Genomic DNA, 19,349 nt, shown 5'->3' on the forward strand with positions numbered 1-19,349 from the left:
GACTGGTGTACAAGAACATCCAGATCTCTTTGTACTGCCCCTTTACATAAATTGATTCCATTGAGGTAGTAGTCTGCCTTTCTGTTCTTGCTACCAAAGTGGATAACCATACATTTATCCACATTAAACTGCATTTGCCATGCATCTGCCCACTCACCTAACTTGTCCAGGTCACCCTGTAATCTCCTAACATCCTCATCACATTTCACCCTGCCACCCAGCTTTGTATCATCAGCAAATTTGCTAATGTTTTAGTTTAGCTTTCAGTTGTTGGGGGTTTGAATTTGCATGTAGAAGTTGTTAAACATCTCTCTTGGCCACAACAAAAAAGCTCGGGTCCTCTCTCTCTGCCAGAGTTTTCTTTTGGTGTTCTTTTCTCCTGAATTGGAGAAATATCATATGTGAGATAATCTACTTTACTGAATTTTGGTTTTTCCCAAGTGTGTGTTTATGGGATGTTACTATATTGGAACATTTGCTGTTTACTAGTTAACTAATCTATTATACTGTCAATGTTTCTAATAGAGATAAAGTTATATCAGTTCTTCTTTCTTTTGTTTGTATTTTAACTGAGTGTAAGAGTAAAGAATGTTTTGCTTAAAGCCAAGTAGTGTGACTAACTGAATTACATCTGGAACACAATACCTTGCATTTGCCTTTAAATAAGATAAAAGTTAGGGTCCAGGCTACCTCCTTGGTAGATGTGAAAGAGGTTTGGACTGATCCATAACAAAATACAATTTGGTGAAAAGCCATATAAGGAGGAATAATAGGCAAATGATTACAAACCTGGTCAATGACATAGGTTTTCAGGAAAGGGAGGGATTTAGGAAGGGAATTCCAAGTTCAGGACCTCAGAGCAAAGGTGGAGCAATTAAAAAGCAGGGACACACAAGAGGCCTGAAATGAAGGAGCACAGGTAGCTTGGAGGGTGGTGACGCTGGAAGAGATTACAGAGCTGATGCTTAATTGACAGTAAACATAAGTCGGCCAATACATGGGTCGAGGGTGAACAGAAATTAAATGATCAATGTCATATACTCACGCAGTTTTTGAAGGCTGTCTCCAATGCACCTTTCACCAGGTTCTCGACGCAGATGTCTTTCTCGATTCCATAGCTTATTTCAGTTTGCGTCCTCTTGAGGCAATCGAGGTGGAAAGGGGGTGGGATGTTGCAAGGGTTGCTGATAATATCCAGGATTTCCTCCAGCTGTTCTTTGATGCAGTGATGTAAATGCTCAGATGCCAGTACTGCAGCCATGGGACCCCCGTGACCATCAAACAACCCCCAGTAGGTGGCTGTGATGCCTTGATCTTGCTTTGGGAGAAGAATAATTTCATAAACCAAGTACTTTGTCCCATCCACCATCAACCAACATCAAATCAGGAAAAATGGTGTAAAGGTCTCAGATAAGCTATAAAAATTTGCTTTCAAACGCAATGCAAGGACATAAAGGCAACAGAAAACTCATTTGCATAATATTATTGAGAAAGTTAGGCAGAAATTTAAAAAGGAGGTCCTCGAGAATAGTAATATCTGGATTACTCCCAGTGCTACGAGCTAGTGAGGGCAGGAATAGGAGGATAGAGCAGATGAATGCATGGCTGAGGAGCTGGTGTACGGGAGAAGGATTCACATTTTTGGATCATTGGAATTTCTTTCGGGGTAGAAGTGACCTGTACAAGAAGGACAGATTGCACATAAATTGGAAGGGGACTAATATACTGATAGGGAAATTTGCTCGAGCTGCTCTGGAGTAAGGTGGGGGGGGATGGGACCCAGGGAGATAGTGAGGGAAGAGATCAATCCGAGACTGGTACAGTTGAGAACAGAAGCGAGTCAAACAAACAGTCAGGGCAGGCAGGGACAAGGTAGGACTAATAAATTATACTGCATTTATTTCAATGCAAGGGGCCTAATAGGGAAGGCAGATGAACTCAGGGCATGGTTAGGAACATGGGACTGGGATATCACAGCAATTACAGAAACATGCTCAGGGATGGGCAGGACTGACAGCTTAATGTTCCAGGATACAAATGCTACAGGAAGGATAGAAAGGGAGGAAAGAGAGGAGGGGGAGTGGCATTGCTGATAAGGGATAGCATTACAGCTGTACTGAGGCAGGATATTCCCAGAAATACATCCAGCGAAGTTATTTGGGTGGAACTGAGAAACAAGAAAGGAATGATTACCTTATTGGGATTGTATTATAGACCCCCTAATAGTCAGAGGGAGAAACAAATTTGTAAGGAGATCTCAGTTATTTGTAACAATAATAGGGTGGTTATGGTAAGGGAATTTAACTTTCCAAACATAGACTGGGACTGCCATAGTGTTAAAGGTTTAGATGGAGAGGAATTTGTTAAGTGCGTACAAGACAACGTTCTGATTCAGTATGTGGATGTACCTACTAGAGAAGGTGCAAAACTTGACTACTCTTGGGAAATAAGGCAGTGCAGGTGACTGAGGTGTCAGTGGGGGAGCACTTTGGGGCCAGTGACCATAATTCTATTAGATTTAAAATAGTGATGAAAAGGATAGACCAGATGTAAAAGTTGAAGTTCTAAATTGGAGAAAGTTGGAGAAAGGCGGTATTAGGCAAGACATTTCAAAAGCTGATTGGGGGCAGATGTTTGCAGGTATAGGGACAGCTGGAAAATGGGAAGCCTTCAGAAAAGAGATAACAAGAATCCAGAAAAAGTATATTTCTGCGAGGTGAAAGGAAAGGCTGGTAGGTATAGGGAATGACTAAAGAAATTGAGGGCTTGGTTAACAAAAGAAGCATGTGTAAGGTATAGACAGGATAGATCGAGTGAATCCTTAGAAGAGTATAAAGGAAGTAGGAGTATACTTTCGAGGGAAATCAGGAGGGCAAAAAGGGGACATGAGATAGCTTTGGCAAATAGAATTAAGGAGAATCTAAAGGTTTTTACAAATACATTAAGGACAAAAGGCTAACTTGGGAGAGAATAGGGCCCCTCAAAGTTCAGCAAGGTGGCCTTTGTGTGGAGCTGCAGAAAATGGGGGAGATACTAAATGAGTATTTTGCATCAGTACTTACTGTGGAAAAGGATATGGAAGCTATAGATTGTAGACAATCTATATTGAATCTTGCAAAATGTCCAGATTACAGAGGAGGAAGTGCTGGATGTCTTGAAACGCGTAAAGGTGGATAAATCCCCAGGACCTGATCAGGTGTACCCGAGAACTCTGTGGGAAGCTAGAGAAGTAATTGGTGGGCCTCTTGCTGAGATATTTGTATCATCGATAATCACAGGTGAGATGCCGAAAGACATGAATAGGAAGGGTTTGGAGGAATATGGAATATGGGCCGAGTGCTGGCAGGTGGGACTAGATTGGGTTTGGATATCTGGTTTGCATGGATGGGCTTGACCGAAGGGTCTGTTTCCATGCTGTACATCTCTATGACTCTATGACATAAAAAGTACTTGTGTTAACCATCACAAAAGTATTGCTTTTTGAAGAGTACTTTGCATTTCTCAACCCAACGCCTTTTCATTGGTGTGCAATTTGGATTTTGAATAAACTTTCACCAAATTATTTCACAGAATCCCCAAAGTGCGGAAGCAGGCCATTCAGTCCTCCAAAGAGCTTACCATAAAGACCCAACCACCCTATCCCTAACCTACCTACCTTTGGATTGTGGGAGGAAAGTGGAGTACCCGGAGGAAACCCATGCAGACACAGGGAGAATGTGCAAACTCCATACAGTTTTTTTCTAAGATTAGATTCCCTACAGTATGGAAATAGGCCCTTCGGCCCAACAGGTCCACACCGACCTGCCGAAGAGTAACTCAACCCCCTCTGACTGAAGCACCTAACACTATGGGCAATTTAGCATGGCCAATTCACCTGACCCGCACATCTTTGGAATGTGGGAGGAAACTGGAGTTGCCTGAGGCTGGAATTGAACCCGGGTCCCTGGTCCTGTGAGGCAGTAGTGCTAACCACTGAGCCACTGCACTGCACCACATAGTAAGAGAAATTATACAATTTTTGGAGCGGGGGGGGGGTTGTAACAGGAATTGAGACCCCCATGGTCTCAGCTCAACCAATTGGCATTGAGAGGCTATTGGGTGGGTGGGAAGTCAATGAAAGTAGTAAGGGGGGCTCTGCAGCCAAATGGGACTGTTAGCTGGGACAACACAGGGTACGGGGCGTATGTGGAGAATAGGACATCAGTTTAAAGGCCGCTTGCCCACAAAATCCTTTTTTTTTAATGTTGTAGGCTTAATTTAAAAAATAGAGGATTGAAAAAGGACATAAATAAACAGAGGCCATCACCTTCCCCAGCAGATTTTGGCAGGCCAATTGAAGAATCAACTGTCAGAACAGACTGAAAGACACAGACTGAAAGCTACAGAAAGCCTTCTTTCCCCGCTCTCCATGGAGAATCTAAGGACCAGAGGGCATAATCTCAGAATAACATGTCTTTTCCAGCCATTTACTAGGCCGAATCTGGCTAAGGATGTGAAACGTGTTGATGAACCAGTCATCAGTGACCTGGACCCTGCCTGCTTCTTTGTTTAGTTTCAGTGGTTGCAAATTTCATTTCCTCTTTCTTTTTAAGCTTAGCAGCAAATGTTTCTGTAGACATCATAATAACTTGGAACTAGAGAGAAACATCCCTCAGGTTTCCATAGGATTAGCCACATCTCTTCCAATAAACAAATTTATTGAAAAATACAAGACTCTTAGTGAGTGGACAGCATAGCTACAGAAAGCCTTCTTTCCCCGCTCTCCATGGAGAATCTAAGGACCAGAGGGCATAATCTCAGAATAACATGTCAGACCCATAAACCAGGGATGAGGAGGAGTTTCTTCTCTCAGATGGTTGTGAAATTCTACACTGCAGAGGGCTTGTGGGTTTGGGTGATTGAATACATTCAAGGCTGAGATAGGTAGGTTTTAATCACCAAGTGCATCATTAGTTATGGGGAACAGGCAGGAAACTGGAGTTGAAGATAATCAGCCATGATCTCATTGTACGGCAGGGCCAACTCGATGGGCTGAACGACCTACTTGTCCTTATCTATGGTCTTAACAACAATTTATAACCGGGGTCCTAACTTCTACCTGTGGCCAGGTAGCCCAACAGTCTGTCAAGACTTGCCACCCAATTCACAAAAGTATTCAACTTGAATCATGTTGTTGCATGAGGTACGTACAGTGTCTTCATTTGGGCACAAAAGCACCCATTCCTCTTCAACGTCAAATGCTTTTCGGAGGTAGATTGTTCGGCATGTTGCCTGATCTTCATTGAAAATACTTTTGCCAGCATTGGTAACCCTGCAAAGAGAACCATAACATTACAGAAGGGATGAACAATTCAGCATACACCTTCCCAACTCCTAACGGACTCCCTTTTCAATTATTCAAGTCAGGATACATTTTCACAACCACCAATTTTTACATAAAAATAAAATGCATAGACATAGGCATTGTAGTCAAGGGTCATCAGCCAATTAGTGCCCTTCACTACTTGTCCTCATGAAGGAGACTGTCAGCCATCTTCCTGAACTGCCACAGTCCACATGTATTAGAAGATTTTGGAGAAACTGCTCGATAAAGCCACTCGGTTTAAGAGGTTTTATTTGCATTTTTTATTCACCTGTAGGGCATAGGTGTCGCTGGCTGGGCCATCGTTTATTGCCCACCCAATGTTGCCCTTGACAAGTTGGCGGTGAGTCTCCTTCTTGAACCGCTGTAGTCCATATGTTGTGGATAGACTCACAATGCCCTTGGCAGGGGGCTTTGGAAATTCTGATCTGGCATTATTGAAGGAATAGTGGTATATTTCCAAGGAAGGATGGTAGGGGGAGCTTGGAGGGTAACTTGCATGTAGAGATGTCGCCATGTATTTGGATTTGCACTTTGGAAGAAGGAAAGAGACTAGGGGGTCCTCAATGAATGGTGAGAGACTAGGAAGCAGAGAGGAACAGCGGGATCATGATGGGAGCTGGGGGGGGGGGGGGTTCAACCACAAAATCACTAAAGGCAGTAGGACAGGTTAACAGGATAGTTATAAAGGCAGACATCCTGTATGCCTTCTTCAGTCATGGTAGAGATTATAAAAGCAGGGAGGCTATGTACAGAACTTTCCTTAGGCCAAAATTGGAGTATTGTGTGCAGTTCTGGTCACCAGACTACAGGAAGGATGCCATTGCATTGGAGAGGATGCAAACGAGATTCACCAGGATGATAGCTGACAATTTCAGCTGTGAAGAGAGGCTGGATAAATTCAGAATGTCTTCTTTGGAGCAGAGAAGAGTGAGGAGGCACTAGATGGAAAGGTCTAAAATTATGAGGGACATGGATAGGCTGAATAGGAAGCAGTTGTTCAACTTCGTGGAAGGGTAAATAACAAGGGGGCATAATTTTAAAGGTGAAAGGCAGGGGGTTTAAGAGGGTACTTGAGGAAGAACACTTTTCACCCAGATGGTGGTGGGGGTTTGGAATACACTGCTTGAGAGACAGGAAATCTCATGACCTTTAAAAGTAATTGGATATGCGCATGAAGGGTTATACCACTCAATGCTATGAGAGCCTAGCACTGGAAAATGTGACAGTGTAGGTACTCGTATATTTCTGCATTCAGACCTGGTAGGATGAAGGTCCTCTTCCATACTGTATGATTTTATGAACTCCCGCCCTTGTTCTTCTACATGGAGGTGGTCGTGGGTTTGGAAGGTGCTGGCTAAGGATCTTGGGTGAATTTCTGCAGTGCACCTTGTATATAGTACATACTGCTGCTACCGAGTGTCAGTGTTGGAGGGAGTGATTGTTTGTGGATGTGGTTCCAATCAAATGGGCTGCTTTTGTAATATCCTTGCCCATTGCTCAGGAAGAACATTTTACTAAATTGGACGCAAGAAAAACCACAGGTCTTATGGGGTGGCGTAAACTGGTGATGGAGCATCTCCCCCAAGATTACCTCACAAATATGGTGCACCACAAAACGGAACAGTTTTACAGGACATGGCGGCCCTTTTTAAATTATATTGAAACTGACTTGTCGGCAATATTAGTCAGGGCCGTGGTATAGCCGTGGGAATCTTTATGGGCACCCATGTGGCCCCGGGAGTAAGAGACTGGAAGGAAAAGAATATGGGTACTGTAGGGGTCACTCCCAAGGATGGGAGCCTCAGTGGAGGTGTGATGGAGTAAGACAGAATAAAGTAGTAAGACATTGTCTAATTTAAGTAACTTGAATGTAATTTAAGCTAGTATTTATTCAATATCTTTGTAGTTTAGTTTTAGTTAAGTAGATAGGTTTGTTTTGGTAGAATAGTGGGTTGCTTAGTAACAATGGTACTATGTTATGGCCTTGTTCTTTGTATTTTTTTTTCTGTTTCGATGGTGCTTTTTTTTCTTTATATAGAAATGTTTTGTAAAAGATTTAAAAAAGCTTTTCCATAAAAATACTTATCCTCAAGAGCATCAGTGGACTAGTGGAATTTTAATGGTCACCATTAACTACTGTATTTTCCAAATTTATTTCAATTAACCTCCTTTTGTACTATAAAATTCTACAACTCGATAACCAATTTTAACTTCACCAGGTGGAATTTGAACTCAGAGTTAGTTCCAGCCTCTGGATTACAACCCAGTAATATATACCCATGTTAATATACCCACGACTGCTTCGCGAAATACTAGATTTTCGCCATTTATACATTCGCTGATGAACACCATAGTCAGTCGAATCTCAGATGGCGACGAAACAGATTATAGATGGGAGATGGAAGACCTGGAAAAATGGTGCACTGAGAACAACCTAGCTCTCAATGCCGGCAAAACCAAGAAACTCATTATTGACTTTCGGTGGGATGTTACTCATGCTCCCCTACACATTAAGAGCAGAGGTGGAACGAGTGGACAGTGTCAGATAACTGAGGAAATTTGGCATGACAGCGAATACTTGTAAACCTTTTCTGAATCCTTTCAAGTTTCACATCTTTCCGATAGGAAGGAGACCAGAATTTCTCGCAATATTCCAACAGTGGCCTAACCAATGACCTGTACAGCCGCAACATGAGCTCCCAACTCCTGTACTCAATACTCTGACCAATAAAGGAAAGCATACCAAACGCCTTCTTCACTATCCTATCTACCTGTGACTCTACTTTCAAGGAGCTATGAACCTGCACTCCAAGGTCTCTTTGTTCTGCAACACTCCCTAAGACTTTACCATTAAGTGTATAAGTCCTGCTAAGATTTGCTTTCCCAAAATGCAGCACCTCGCATTTATCTGAGTTAAACTCCATCTGACAATTCTCAGCCCATTCGCCCAGCAGGTGGGACTAGATTGGGTTAGGCTATCTGGTCAGCGTGGACGGGTTGGTCCGAAGGGTCTGTTTCCATGTTGTACATCTCTATGACTCCATGACCATTGCCAACTTTTATAGGTGTGTCATCAAGAGCATTCTGTCTGGATATATCACTGCTTGGTACAGCAACTGTACCATTCAAGTTCGGAGACGCTTACAGAGACTGGTGAACTCGGCCTGGACGAAAAGGCCAACCTCCCATCTATAGAATCCATTTGTGGAGAATTGATTATCCAAACGAGATGGCTGGGCACTATTTCGCTCGGATAATCGATTATTCAGAAAATCAATTAAATGCCTTTCCTCTGGGGCTCGGAGTTTTTAAAGCCTGCTCCCTATTCAGGAGACTGCAGCAGTGCACAGTGCATGAGACCCCGCCCCAAACACCCCTATCCCCCCCGCTCGTCACCACCTCCCTGTCCAACATTGCCCAACCCAGTCAATCCCCCCCAAGCCCACTCCCAACCCAGTTCCAAACCCACCCCCTTTCCCCATCACAAAGCGTGGGAGCCCACGGCCACTCCCCCCTCCGGCCCCTCTCCAGGGTTGCCGGATTGTACACCAAGACTGCTGTTGCTGCAGCTGCCTCTGTGGGGTAAGTCTCCAAAGAGCGCACAGACACATACACAACTTTTTACTGCAAATTTTGACAGGTTCCATGTTTGCCCTGTACAGGCCAATGTTGGAGAGACTATTCCTGGGAAGGTGGGGGGGGGGGGGGTTTAGGGTACACCCCTGTGTAGAACTCCAGGGAAAGTGTGGGGAGAGAGGGCGGGAGGTCAGTCATTTGGAGATGGCGCCTGTTTAATCGCTGGAAACAAAAGACACTTTGATGTAATGTTTCTACCAGGACTTCGAGATCTCCTTCAGATAATATGATTATCGGATAATTGGCATTTGGATAATCGAGTTTCCTCTGTACCAGGCCCGCTGTCAAGGAAAGGCCGGCAGCATTCTCAAACGTCAATCCAACCCTACAACCTCTACCATCGGGGAGAAGGTACAGAAGCCTGAACATGCACTCCAGCCGGTTTCAAAACAATTTCTACCCTACTGTTAGAATACTGAATGGATGCAAACTCTCAACATTCATTTGTACCTGTGTTTTTGTTTTTGCCGCTGTTTACCTAGTATTTACTATCTATGCTACTTAACTCTATGATCTGTCTGTATTGCTGGCAAGACAAAACTTTTCACTGTGTCTCGGTACACGTGACAATAAATTCAATTCCATTCAATTCAATTCAATAACATAACCTTCATGCAAATGCATTTGTGTAGCTAGTGTTCGTTTCTCTTCTATTATCTTGCTAAATAATTGATACAACTTGCATGTACATTTTTTGAGCATTTTTTTCAGCTCCTGTTCATTTGGTCTACAGATTTCCAGAATTTAACAATGCCCCACAATATTTTTGAGTTAGTTCTTTGCTTGCAGGTACTTTCTCCTTTTAGGGTACACCTCTGTGTAGAACTCCAAGGAAAGTGTGGGGAGAGAGGGCGGGAGGTCAGTCATTTGAAGATGGTGCCTGTTTAATCGCTGGAAACAAAAGACACTTTGATGTAATGTTTCTACCAGTGAGGGGAAAAATGTTTGGAAAAATATGGTCCACTTTATTGTATCTATATTGTGCATTGGTACAGTCACCAAACCCGAATTCATTCTTCATTTCAACTGTTTGGTGCTAGATATAATCTAGCTCCTTTCCATCTGATGTCAGAGATATACAGCATTGAAACAGATCCTTCAGTCCAACTCATTCATGCCAACCAAATATCCTAAGTTAATCCAGTCCCAGTTGCCAGCACTTGGCCTATATCCCTCTAAACCCTTCCTATTCATATAAAAGACATCTGGATGGTTATATATGTTGTAATTGTACCAGCCTCCACCAATTCGTCTTTGTGTTGGAGATGTGAATTTTTCTTAAGTAGAAACAAAGAGTGAGCAAAACTTAAACATTTATGCACTTCTGATTAAAGTTTTACAAAACTATTAAAGTGCACAGTGCTGAGCCACAATGCTAAAGCTTGCGTGTTATATTAATTAATGGAAAAAGTTACTTGTCCACTTTTTAAGTAGTTTTACATTTTTTTGTTTGATGCAAACACATGCAATCGACCATGCTTTAGTTATTCTAGTTAACATAGTTTTCTCTGTTTTAAGACTTGCCATAACTCATTTGCTCCAAACCAAACACAGACATGACATGGAAAGCACAGAATGTAGCAACATGTTCCCTCATTAGTGCATGCAAGGGCATTGTTTTCAGGCAGAATGAAACCTGGGGACCAAGGTGAAATAAATACACTGCTGGAGTATATACAATGACTAAAAATGACATGCATTTTGTGCAATATTCTGAAGATGTCATCGGAATTTGGGTCCAGCAAATGAAGATGACCATGCAATTATGTGAAACACTTAGAAGTCACACAACACCAAGTGAACCTGCTTGAAGGAGCAGCGTTCCGAAAACTTGTGATGTCAAATAAACCTGTTACATTATAACCTGGTGCCGTGTGACTTCTGACTTTGTTTAACCCAGCCCAACTCCGGCACCTCCCCATCATGAGAAATTTAAGCAGCAAGTTAGCTATAATATGAACGCATCGGCACAGACTCGAGAACTCTGCGCATTTCTTGTTCAATGAATGACCTCTCACCTACATCATGCTCCCAAACTCCTCACCCATCCTGGCACCTTACCATCTCACTCCCTTCTGCATCACCGCTAATAACTCTTCATCAATTTCCAGCACACTCAGTCCCTTCCCGTTATTGGAAGAAATTCACCCAGAATAGTACCATCAGAATAGAACAAGACTTCATTCCATGCCACATTTAAGAGTACTGCGTTCAATTCTGGTCACCACATTACAGGAAGGATATGGAAGCTTTGGAAAGGGTGCAGAAGAGGTGCACTAGAATCTGCCTGGATTAGAGGGTATGAGCTAGGAGAAGCTGGAAAAACTCATTTTCCTCTAGAATAGCAGAGGCTGAGCAGAAGTCTATAAAATTATGAGATGCATAGGTAGGATTGACTGTCAGAATCTTTTTCCTCAAATTGAAATGTCTGAAACTATGGAGCATGCATTAAAGGTGAGGGGCAAGTTAAAAGGAGATGTGCGGGGCAGGTTTTCTTTTACACAGCGTAGTAGAGTGTGGAACCCACTCCCAGGGTGGTGGTGTAGGCAGTTACAATAGGGGTGTTTAAGAGACTTTTAGATAAGAATATGCAAGGTACGAAGGGATATGGACCAAGGGCAGGCAGAAGGGATTACTTTAATTTGACGTCATGTTTGGCACAACATTGTGGATGGAAGGTTCCGTTCCTATACTGTACTGTTCTATGTTCTAAGAACATAGTCTAACAATACTTATCGTGTCACAAGCAACGTACATTTGTATGATGTTTTTAATATAGTAAATCATGGAAAGCAACATTCCCTCCAGCTCGGTTTGCTGTGCAACACTGGCTTGTTACAATGTGATTAAGACAAACACGTAAGCACGCATCGTAAAGGAGGCAGTGTGTAGGTACGGCTTATTTATTCCTTTAAAATGTATAAACGTGCAGTGCATTTTTTACTTCAACCACGCAGTCTACAGGAAATCTTGCTCCTAAGATGCTCCACTGTAGTGTAGTCACACATGGAGCCAAAGAAGATATTGGGATAGGTCACTAAGTGGTAGGGTTTGAGCAGCCTGTTCAAGCTGAGATTTGGAGAGATTTAGAAAGGGAAGGAAGTGGAGGGGCATAAGAGAGGTCGCCCGAGGGTTGCAGGGTTGAAGGAGGCTACAGAGGTTGTGTTAAGGCCATAAAGAACACAAGGAGACTGATTTTAAAATTAATGGACCGGGAGTCAGTGAGCACGAGTGACAGATCAAGCTGCAAATGATTACTAACAGCATCCTGACTTTAAAATTAAAATAAAAATGTAAACTTGCCTTTTATACAAGTGCTCTTTGGATGCTGCCTGACCTGCTGTGCTTTTCCAGCACCACTCTAATCTACACTCTGGTTTCCAGCATCTGCAGTCCTTGTTTTTAACTAGTTGATTTTATAAAAGTGCTGCTTGGCTCAGTGACAGCATTCTTGAACTTGCACCCTTGTGACCTGACAGCAAGTTCCACTCCTAGACTTCATAATACGTGGCACATTAACTGAGCCAAGAACTCCATGTAGCACTGAGGGAACGCTGTGTTATCCAAGTTAACATCCTTCACCCTTAACTGGTGAACTCAGCCAGACAGAATAGATTTTCAAAGATCACAATGTTCTTGCCATGCCCTATACAACCAATACTGATCCCTTAATCAAAACCACTAAAATAGGTTACTCATTAGCGTATGAAACAAAAAGTAAAACGCTCTTGGAAACCTGAAACAAAAACAGAAATTACTGAGGAAACTCAGCAGGTCTGGCAACATCTGTGGAGAGAGAGCAGAGTTACCATTTTGAGTCTAGTGACTCTTCTCAAAATTGGAGTGGGGGGGCACTAGGTGATGGCCTAGTGGTATGATCACTAAGACCATTAATCCAGAAACTCATCTAATGTTCCGGGGACCTGGGTTTGAATCCCACCATAGCAAAGGGTGAAATTGAATCCAATGTTTAAAAGAAAATCTGGAATTAATACAACTGTTAAAAAAAAAACGTCTAGTTTATTAATGCCCTTCAGGGCAGAACATCTGCTCTCCTCACCTGGTATGGCCTACATGCAACTCCAGACCCACAAGAATGTGACTGTCTCTTAAATGGCCTAGCAAGCCACTGAGTTCAAGGGCAGCTTAGTAGCCGACAATAAATGCTGGCCAGCCAGCAATGTCCTGGTGCCATGAGTAAATTTTATATAAAAAAAACTTAAAACATTGACTCTGTTTTCTCTCCACAGATGCTGCTAGACCTGTGGAGATTCTCCAGGAATTCCTGTTTCTGTTAATCATTATGGTGTTATTGTAGGTCCTTGCTGCACCTATGCTCCCCAACCTAGTGAGAATTGTTTTGGATTTCCACAAGGATATGAAGGGCACCAAATTAATGCAGACCTCTCATTATCTAAAAATTCTGTGTTCCTCTTCCTTCAGCCAAGTCAAGGTGTGAAAAATAAAGCTGGAAGAATTGAACAGTATTTATCAATGATTCTTCTTGCTGTTCTCCACGACAGATCACTCTGAGCTCAAAAACTGCATGAATTTATGTAAAACTCTGTTATCTCACTTTTTAGATTAGAATCAATCTAAACATCAGGTCATAGACAGAGAACACAGGGGGCTAACACCTTCAACATATTGTCTAGCTATCACCATTGTTAACAGCTAACCCGAGAATGCAACTTTAAAAAAAAAGGTTTTGTGACTTACACATGAAAGAAGTGAAACTATCACTGTATTCTAACAGATGAAAGACTCAACAGACAATCAAGGTATTTTTCAATGTATAAGGTTATAGTCCAACAGGTTTCATTGGAAGCACACTAGCTTTCGGAGTGATGCTCCTTCATCAGGTTGTAGTGGGGGGCTCGATCGTAACACAGAATTTATAGCAAAAATTTGCAGTTGATTTACACATGAAAGAAGTGAAACTATCACTGTATTCTAACAGATGAAAGGCTTAACAGACAATCAATTTTTCAATGTATAATTTCAGTTACATCACACTGCAAATTTTTGCTATAAATTCTGTTACGATCGAGCCCTTCACAATCATCTGATGAAGGAGCGTCACTCCGAAAGCTAATGTGCTTCCAATTAAACCTGTTGGACTATAACCTGATGTTGTGTGATTTTTAACTTTGTACACCCCAGTCCAACACCGGCATCTCCAAATCAAAAATATTCCATATCATAATACCAGCCTCCCTCCTTCTGATCGAAGCAGAAAGCAAGGGGTAAACAAAAAAGAGAAAGCAATCCAACACTAACTGAGCTATTCGAAAGTACTGACAGGGGTCATAGGTTCCGGAACATGAGCAAACTGTTGCGTTTTGTCGATGTTACATTGTGGAAAAGGCCCAGTCAGTCCAAACTGGTGTCTACCTTCCACATGAAGAACTTGTTCCTGTGCCTTTTACCCACACAGCTTCCATATCTCTTCAATCCCTGTCCCCAAATCCACCCAATCAACTTGACACTGACACAGGCCTGGATTTTCACAGAATTAGAGAGATTCTGGGGATCTTTAAAAACATGGTAACTGGGATCTGGGTGCCGAAGTTCTGCCAGAATCACATGTTTGTCTGTAGCAGGATTAGGTTGGGGCACGACTCACACAAGAGGGAAACCCAAAATCATTAGGGTTATTTGAATAAGCACATCTACTCGTATGCCTTAACTCAGTGTGGGAGTTATGACATTCTAAGAGTGATCTTAACCGCTCTCGAAGAGTAGATAAAATATGTAAAATTGTAAAGTTCTGCAAGTTATTTAAATCTCTAGCCATTTAAAAAGAACCAGCTACCTTTGCCATTTAGATTTCAAAGTCTGTCCTAGCACTAATAATAACTGTTTGCTGAAATGACCTAAATGGATACATTTATTAAGCTTGGCCTTTTTTTAAAGCAGATCATTACCCCTGAGGATCCTAAGTTCCCAATTTGAATTAAAACTCAAAGATGTTAAATGATTACCTGCTTTTGAGATGGGGTTCTCTCTGTTTTGTAGGAGATAAAATACAGGAGGGGATTTAAATGGGCCTTTATGAATGATGAGTTTTGCTTAAACTTTTGATATTTAGACTTTTATTTTGTTTCATCTCATCATGGTTCCTGAAGTCTACTTGTGGTGCATGGTAGATGAATTGGCATGGATGATTGGCAAGGGCACGTGACGATGGGTGAGTGACATTGCCCTGCACTGGGGCTACAAGGAGTCATAATGGTATCTTGTGAGCATGAGTGGGTAGATAGGGGACACACGTTGGAATGATTGGATATGGATGGAGAATCAGATGATAAGTGCTGGTAGCTGGAGGGCCTAATATTTAAGAAAATAACTGCATCTGAGAATATGTATTAGGTATGAGCAGGTAGGGAAGGGGTTAAGTTTTGAGTTTTGTGAAACAAGAGGTTCAGCTGACCATGACTCAGATCAGAAAGGAACTTGCAGTTAACAATGGGGTGCTGGAGGAAAGGGTAATGGATTAACAACATGGAAAAGAATTCATTATGTACAGCTATTTAACAATATTGGAAGCATTCAGTATGGAAGCTCAGTTTAACAAGTATTTATTATATGATGCTAGTTAAGGTAAAGAACATTCATTGTGTACCACCAGATGGCTTAATCTTTGCTATGACACTCACTGATTGTAATGGTCACCCAATCAATATGTATGTTGTCTTATCTGGACGCTCTTTCCTGTAAAATGACTGTATAATTCATTAATAAACTGCTCTTCCAGAGAAGACCAAGAACTCATGTCCCTGTGTACATGGGTGATTGTTCTCTCTCCCTCCAAGGCCCAGAATAAAGATGAAGGAGGTAAAGCTATACTGTGTCCCTGAGCATTTTGCTTCGACTGGGGGGGGGGGAATGGGACGATACATTAGTACAGGGAGCAGAAGGATGCCATTTTGAAATTTAAATTTAGTATTTTAAAAATATATTTATTTGGTTACAAACAATCCAAACAGGCATTCGCTGACCCTGTGATCACTTCCAATTTCCCCCAGGAGACAGGAGACCTGACTCCACCCCAAAGGGGCAGCATGGTAGCACAGTGGTTAGCACAACTGCCATACAGCGTTCAGGGACCCTGGTTTTGAATCCAGCCTCGGGCAACTGTCTGAGTTCTTTGGTTATCTCAGCAGTTCTTTGAAAGGAATGATACAGTATGTCAGACTTTAGTTCTCAAAATGTACACTTGCCTGCTGGTGTGGAAGGTGAGGATTGATGCACCTGTGTGGAACTGAACAGTCACTGGCCATAGCAGCGGTGTGCGTTCTGTCTCGGGTAATTTCCTGGCTCAGTGCATTGGCCTCTGGAGTAACCCAGAAAGTTTGCTCATTCTCCCCGCATCTGCGTGGGTTTCCACCAGGTGCTCTGGTTTCCTCCTGCAAGATGTCCAGGTTGGGTGGATTGGCCATGGTTAAGGCAGGGTTAAGGAGAGGAGGTGGGATATTCTTCGAAGAGTCAGTGCAGACTCGATGGGCTGAATAGATTCTATGATTCACACGTGCCATCACCCCAGAATGGTGAGCCTTCAAGTTTGCTGAGTTACTCCAGACGCCAATGCATTGAGCCAGGAAATTACCCGAAACAGAACGCACACCGCTGCTATGGGCAGTGACTGTTCAGTTCCACACAGGTGCATCAATCCTCAGCAAAGGACACCTTCTACACCAGCAAGCAAGTGTACATTTTGAGAACTAAAGTCTGACATACTGCATCATTCCTTTGAAAGGTCTGCTGAGGTAATCAAAGAATCTCATCACAAGTCTGCTGGACGCTGACTCAGAGTATTTTGCGGTTGCCTGTCAACTACAAAACGGGAAGGGGATAAGCTAATCATAATTCTGCTGGTGTCTGTGGAGAGTCATCTTACTTCATGTAACACGTAACACCAATCATCCAAGCAAATCTCTGTTGTTATCGAGTGCCATGGCCTTGACTGTCACAGGAAATGTCAATACCTGACCACACATTTTAACACTCGAATGAGATCCTTAACCATAAAAACACAAGCAATGTAAACAAGTGATTCACAGGCAAGAGTCTGCATTTTGGTTTCATTTCTAAAAATAAATTGTTTCCAGATCTCTTATTGTTGTTAAAAAATGCAAATCGAATTCAGCCCATTGAACACCATGGAAGCATATGTCACATCAGCAGGACGTCCATCCAATATAGGATTAAACACCCAACTTGGATTTTTTATCAGCCGTCAAAGTCAAGACAGTGGTGCTCATTTGACTCAACATTACTTGAAGCTCAACAAATGCCTGCAGGAAAGGCTAAAGCTGTTAACACTATCCTTCACTGCCTTTCTGATCTTGCAACATTATTTCATGGAGTAAAGAGAACTCTCAGAACTCCATAATTGCTCTGCAACAAATTCTCTGCCTCACCATAAATTCAGCAGAAGGTTCTTAACAGTCAGCCAGCCTGCCAGAAATCCTATTTCTATTCATGCTCGATCACCCATGAAACTTGTATCCCTGACTAAGTTGCACGAGAGTGCCAAATCTTTCAGCTTACCATAAACTAAATGAGTCTTTCAACACATTTCTAGACATCTCCATCCATTGATTCAGGCTGGGGAGCAACTACGGGACATTTGCATTTAGGAGCGATGAAGGGATTACACCTACAGTCAGACAACTTCACTGAAGCACACTTTGGATAAGTACAGTGTTGCAATAGTTAAACTCCAGGCTTGTCATTATTTAAATCACTGCTTCCTGATTCAACTTCTCCTTCAACTACAGATCCACTCAAACACAAACTATTTTGTAGCAAATTGCTGGCAAGGCTAGAAATAGAAGTTTAATAATGAGATCGAACAAATTAGCTTGGTGGTCGTAGGGCTGTAGAAACTATGTGCAGTAGCTCGCAAGTGTACTTTTAAAATCTTGCTATTAGTATTCCACAATGGGTAGAATTTTAATGAGTATAAGAAGGGGAAGAGAAATTGTTTCACAGTGCAAATTGTCACGAACTGTATTGCACTGCCTGCAAGAATGGAGGAATTGGGCATACACAATTGAACTTTAATTAAAATCACAACAAAATGGTATGCATAGAGATGTACAGCACGGAAACAGACCCTCTCGTCCAACCTGTCCATGCCGACCAGATTTCCCAACCGAATCTAGTCCCACCTGCCAGCACCTGGCCCACATCTCTCCAAACCCTTCCGATTCATATACCCATCCAAATGCCTTTTAAATGTTGCAATTGTACTAGACTCCACTAGTTCCTCTGGAAGTTCATTACATACATGTACTGTCCTCTGCGTGAAAAGGTTGCCCCTTAGGTCTCTTTTATATCTTTCCCCTCTCACCCTAAACCTATGCCCTCTAGTTCTGGATTCGCCCACCCCAGGGAAAAGACTTTCTCGACTTATCCTATCCATACCCCTCATGATTTTATAAACCTCTATAAGATTACCCCTCAGCCCCCAACGCTTCAGGATAAACAGCCCCAGCCTGTTCAGCCTCTCCCTATAGCTCAAATCCTCCAACCCTGGCAACATCCTTGTAAATCTTTTCTGAACCCTTTCAAGTTTCACAGCATCTTTCCGATAGGAAGGAGACCAGAACTGCATGCAATATTCCAACAGTGGCCTAACCAAACTGAATCATCTAAGGCCTAAAAGGAAGTGGCTGGAATGATGAGAATGCATTGCCTAACCAGTGTCCTGTACAGCTGCAACATGACTTCCCAACTCCTGTACTCAATACTCTGACCAATTAAGGAAAGCATACCAAATGCCTTCTTCACTATCCTATCTACCTGCGACTCCACTTTCAAGGAGCTATGAACCTGCACTTCAAGGTCTCTTTGTTCAGCAACACTGCACAGGACCTTGCCATTAAGTGTATAAACCCTGCTAAGATTTGCTTTCCCAAAATGTAGCACCTCACATTTATCTGAATTAAATTACCATCTGCCACTTCTCCTCCCATTGGCCCATCTGATCAAGATTCTATTATAATCTGAAGTAACCCTCTTCGCTGTCGACTACACCTCCAATTTTGCTGTCATCTGTAAACTTACTAACTATACCTCTTATGCTCACATCCAAATCATTTACATAAATGACGAAAAGTAGTGGACCCAGCAACGATCCTTGTGGCACTCCACTGGTCACAGGCCTCCAGTCTGAAAAACAACCCTCCACCACCACCCTCTGACTTCTACCTTTCAGCCAGTTCTGTATCCAAACGGCTAGTTCTCCCTGTATTCAGAGATGTATAACCTTGCTAACCAGTCTCCCATGGGGAACCTTGTCAAACGCCTTACTGAAGTCCATATAGATCACATCTACCAC

The 19,349-nt window shown here is 42.5% G+C and overlaps 1 protein-coding gene across 2 annotated transcripts in view; it reads right to left on the reverse strand.

Annotated features, from left to right (window-relative positions):
• The window catches only part of LOC122558850 (protein phosphatase 1M-like), a 49,914-nt gene that overhangs the window by 17,842 nt on the left and 12,723 nt on the right, over nucleotides 1-19,349 (reverse strand). For both annotated transcript variants that reach the window (XM_043707692.1, XM_043707693.1), the window contains exons 2-3: nucleotides 5,191-5,311; nucleotides 1,046-1,318 (exon numbers count right to left, since the gene is read on the reverse strand). In XM_043707692.1, the coding sequence (XP_043563627.1) occupies nucleotides 1,046-1,318; nucleotides 5,191-5,311 (394 nt within the window). The remainder of the gene's footprint in view (nucleotides 1-1,045; nucleotides 1,319-5,190; nucleotides 5,312-19,349) is intronic.

Source organism: Chiloscyllium plagiosum, chromosome 18, assembly GCF_004010195.1.
Source record: "Chiloscyllium plagiosum isolate BGI_BamShark_2017 chromosome 18, ASM401019v2, whole genome shotgun sequence".
NCBI classification, from domain to species: domain Eukaryota; kingdom Metazoa; phylum Chordata; class Chondrichthyes; order Orectolobiformes; family Hemiscylliidae; genus Chiloscyllium; species Chiloscyllium plagiosum.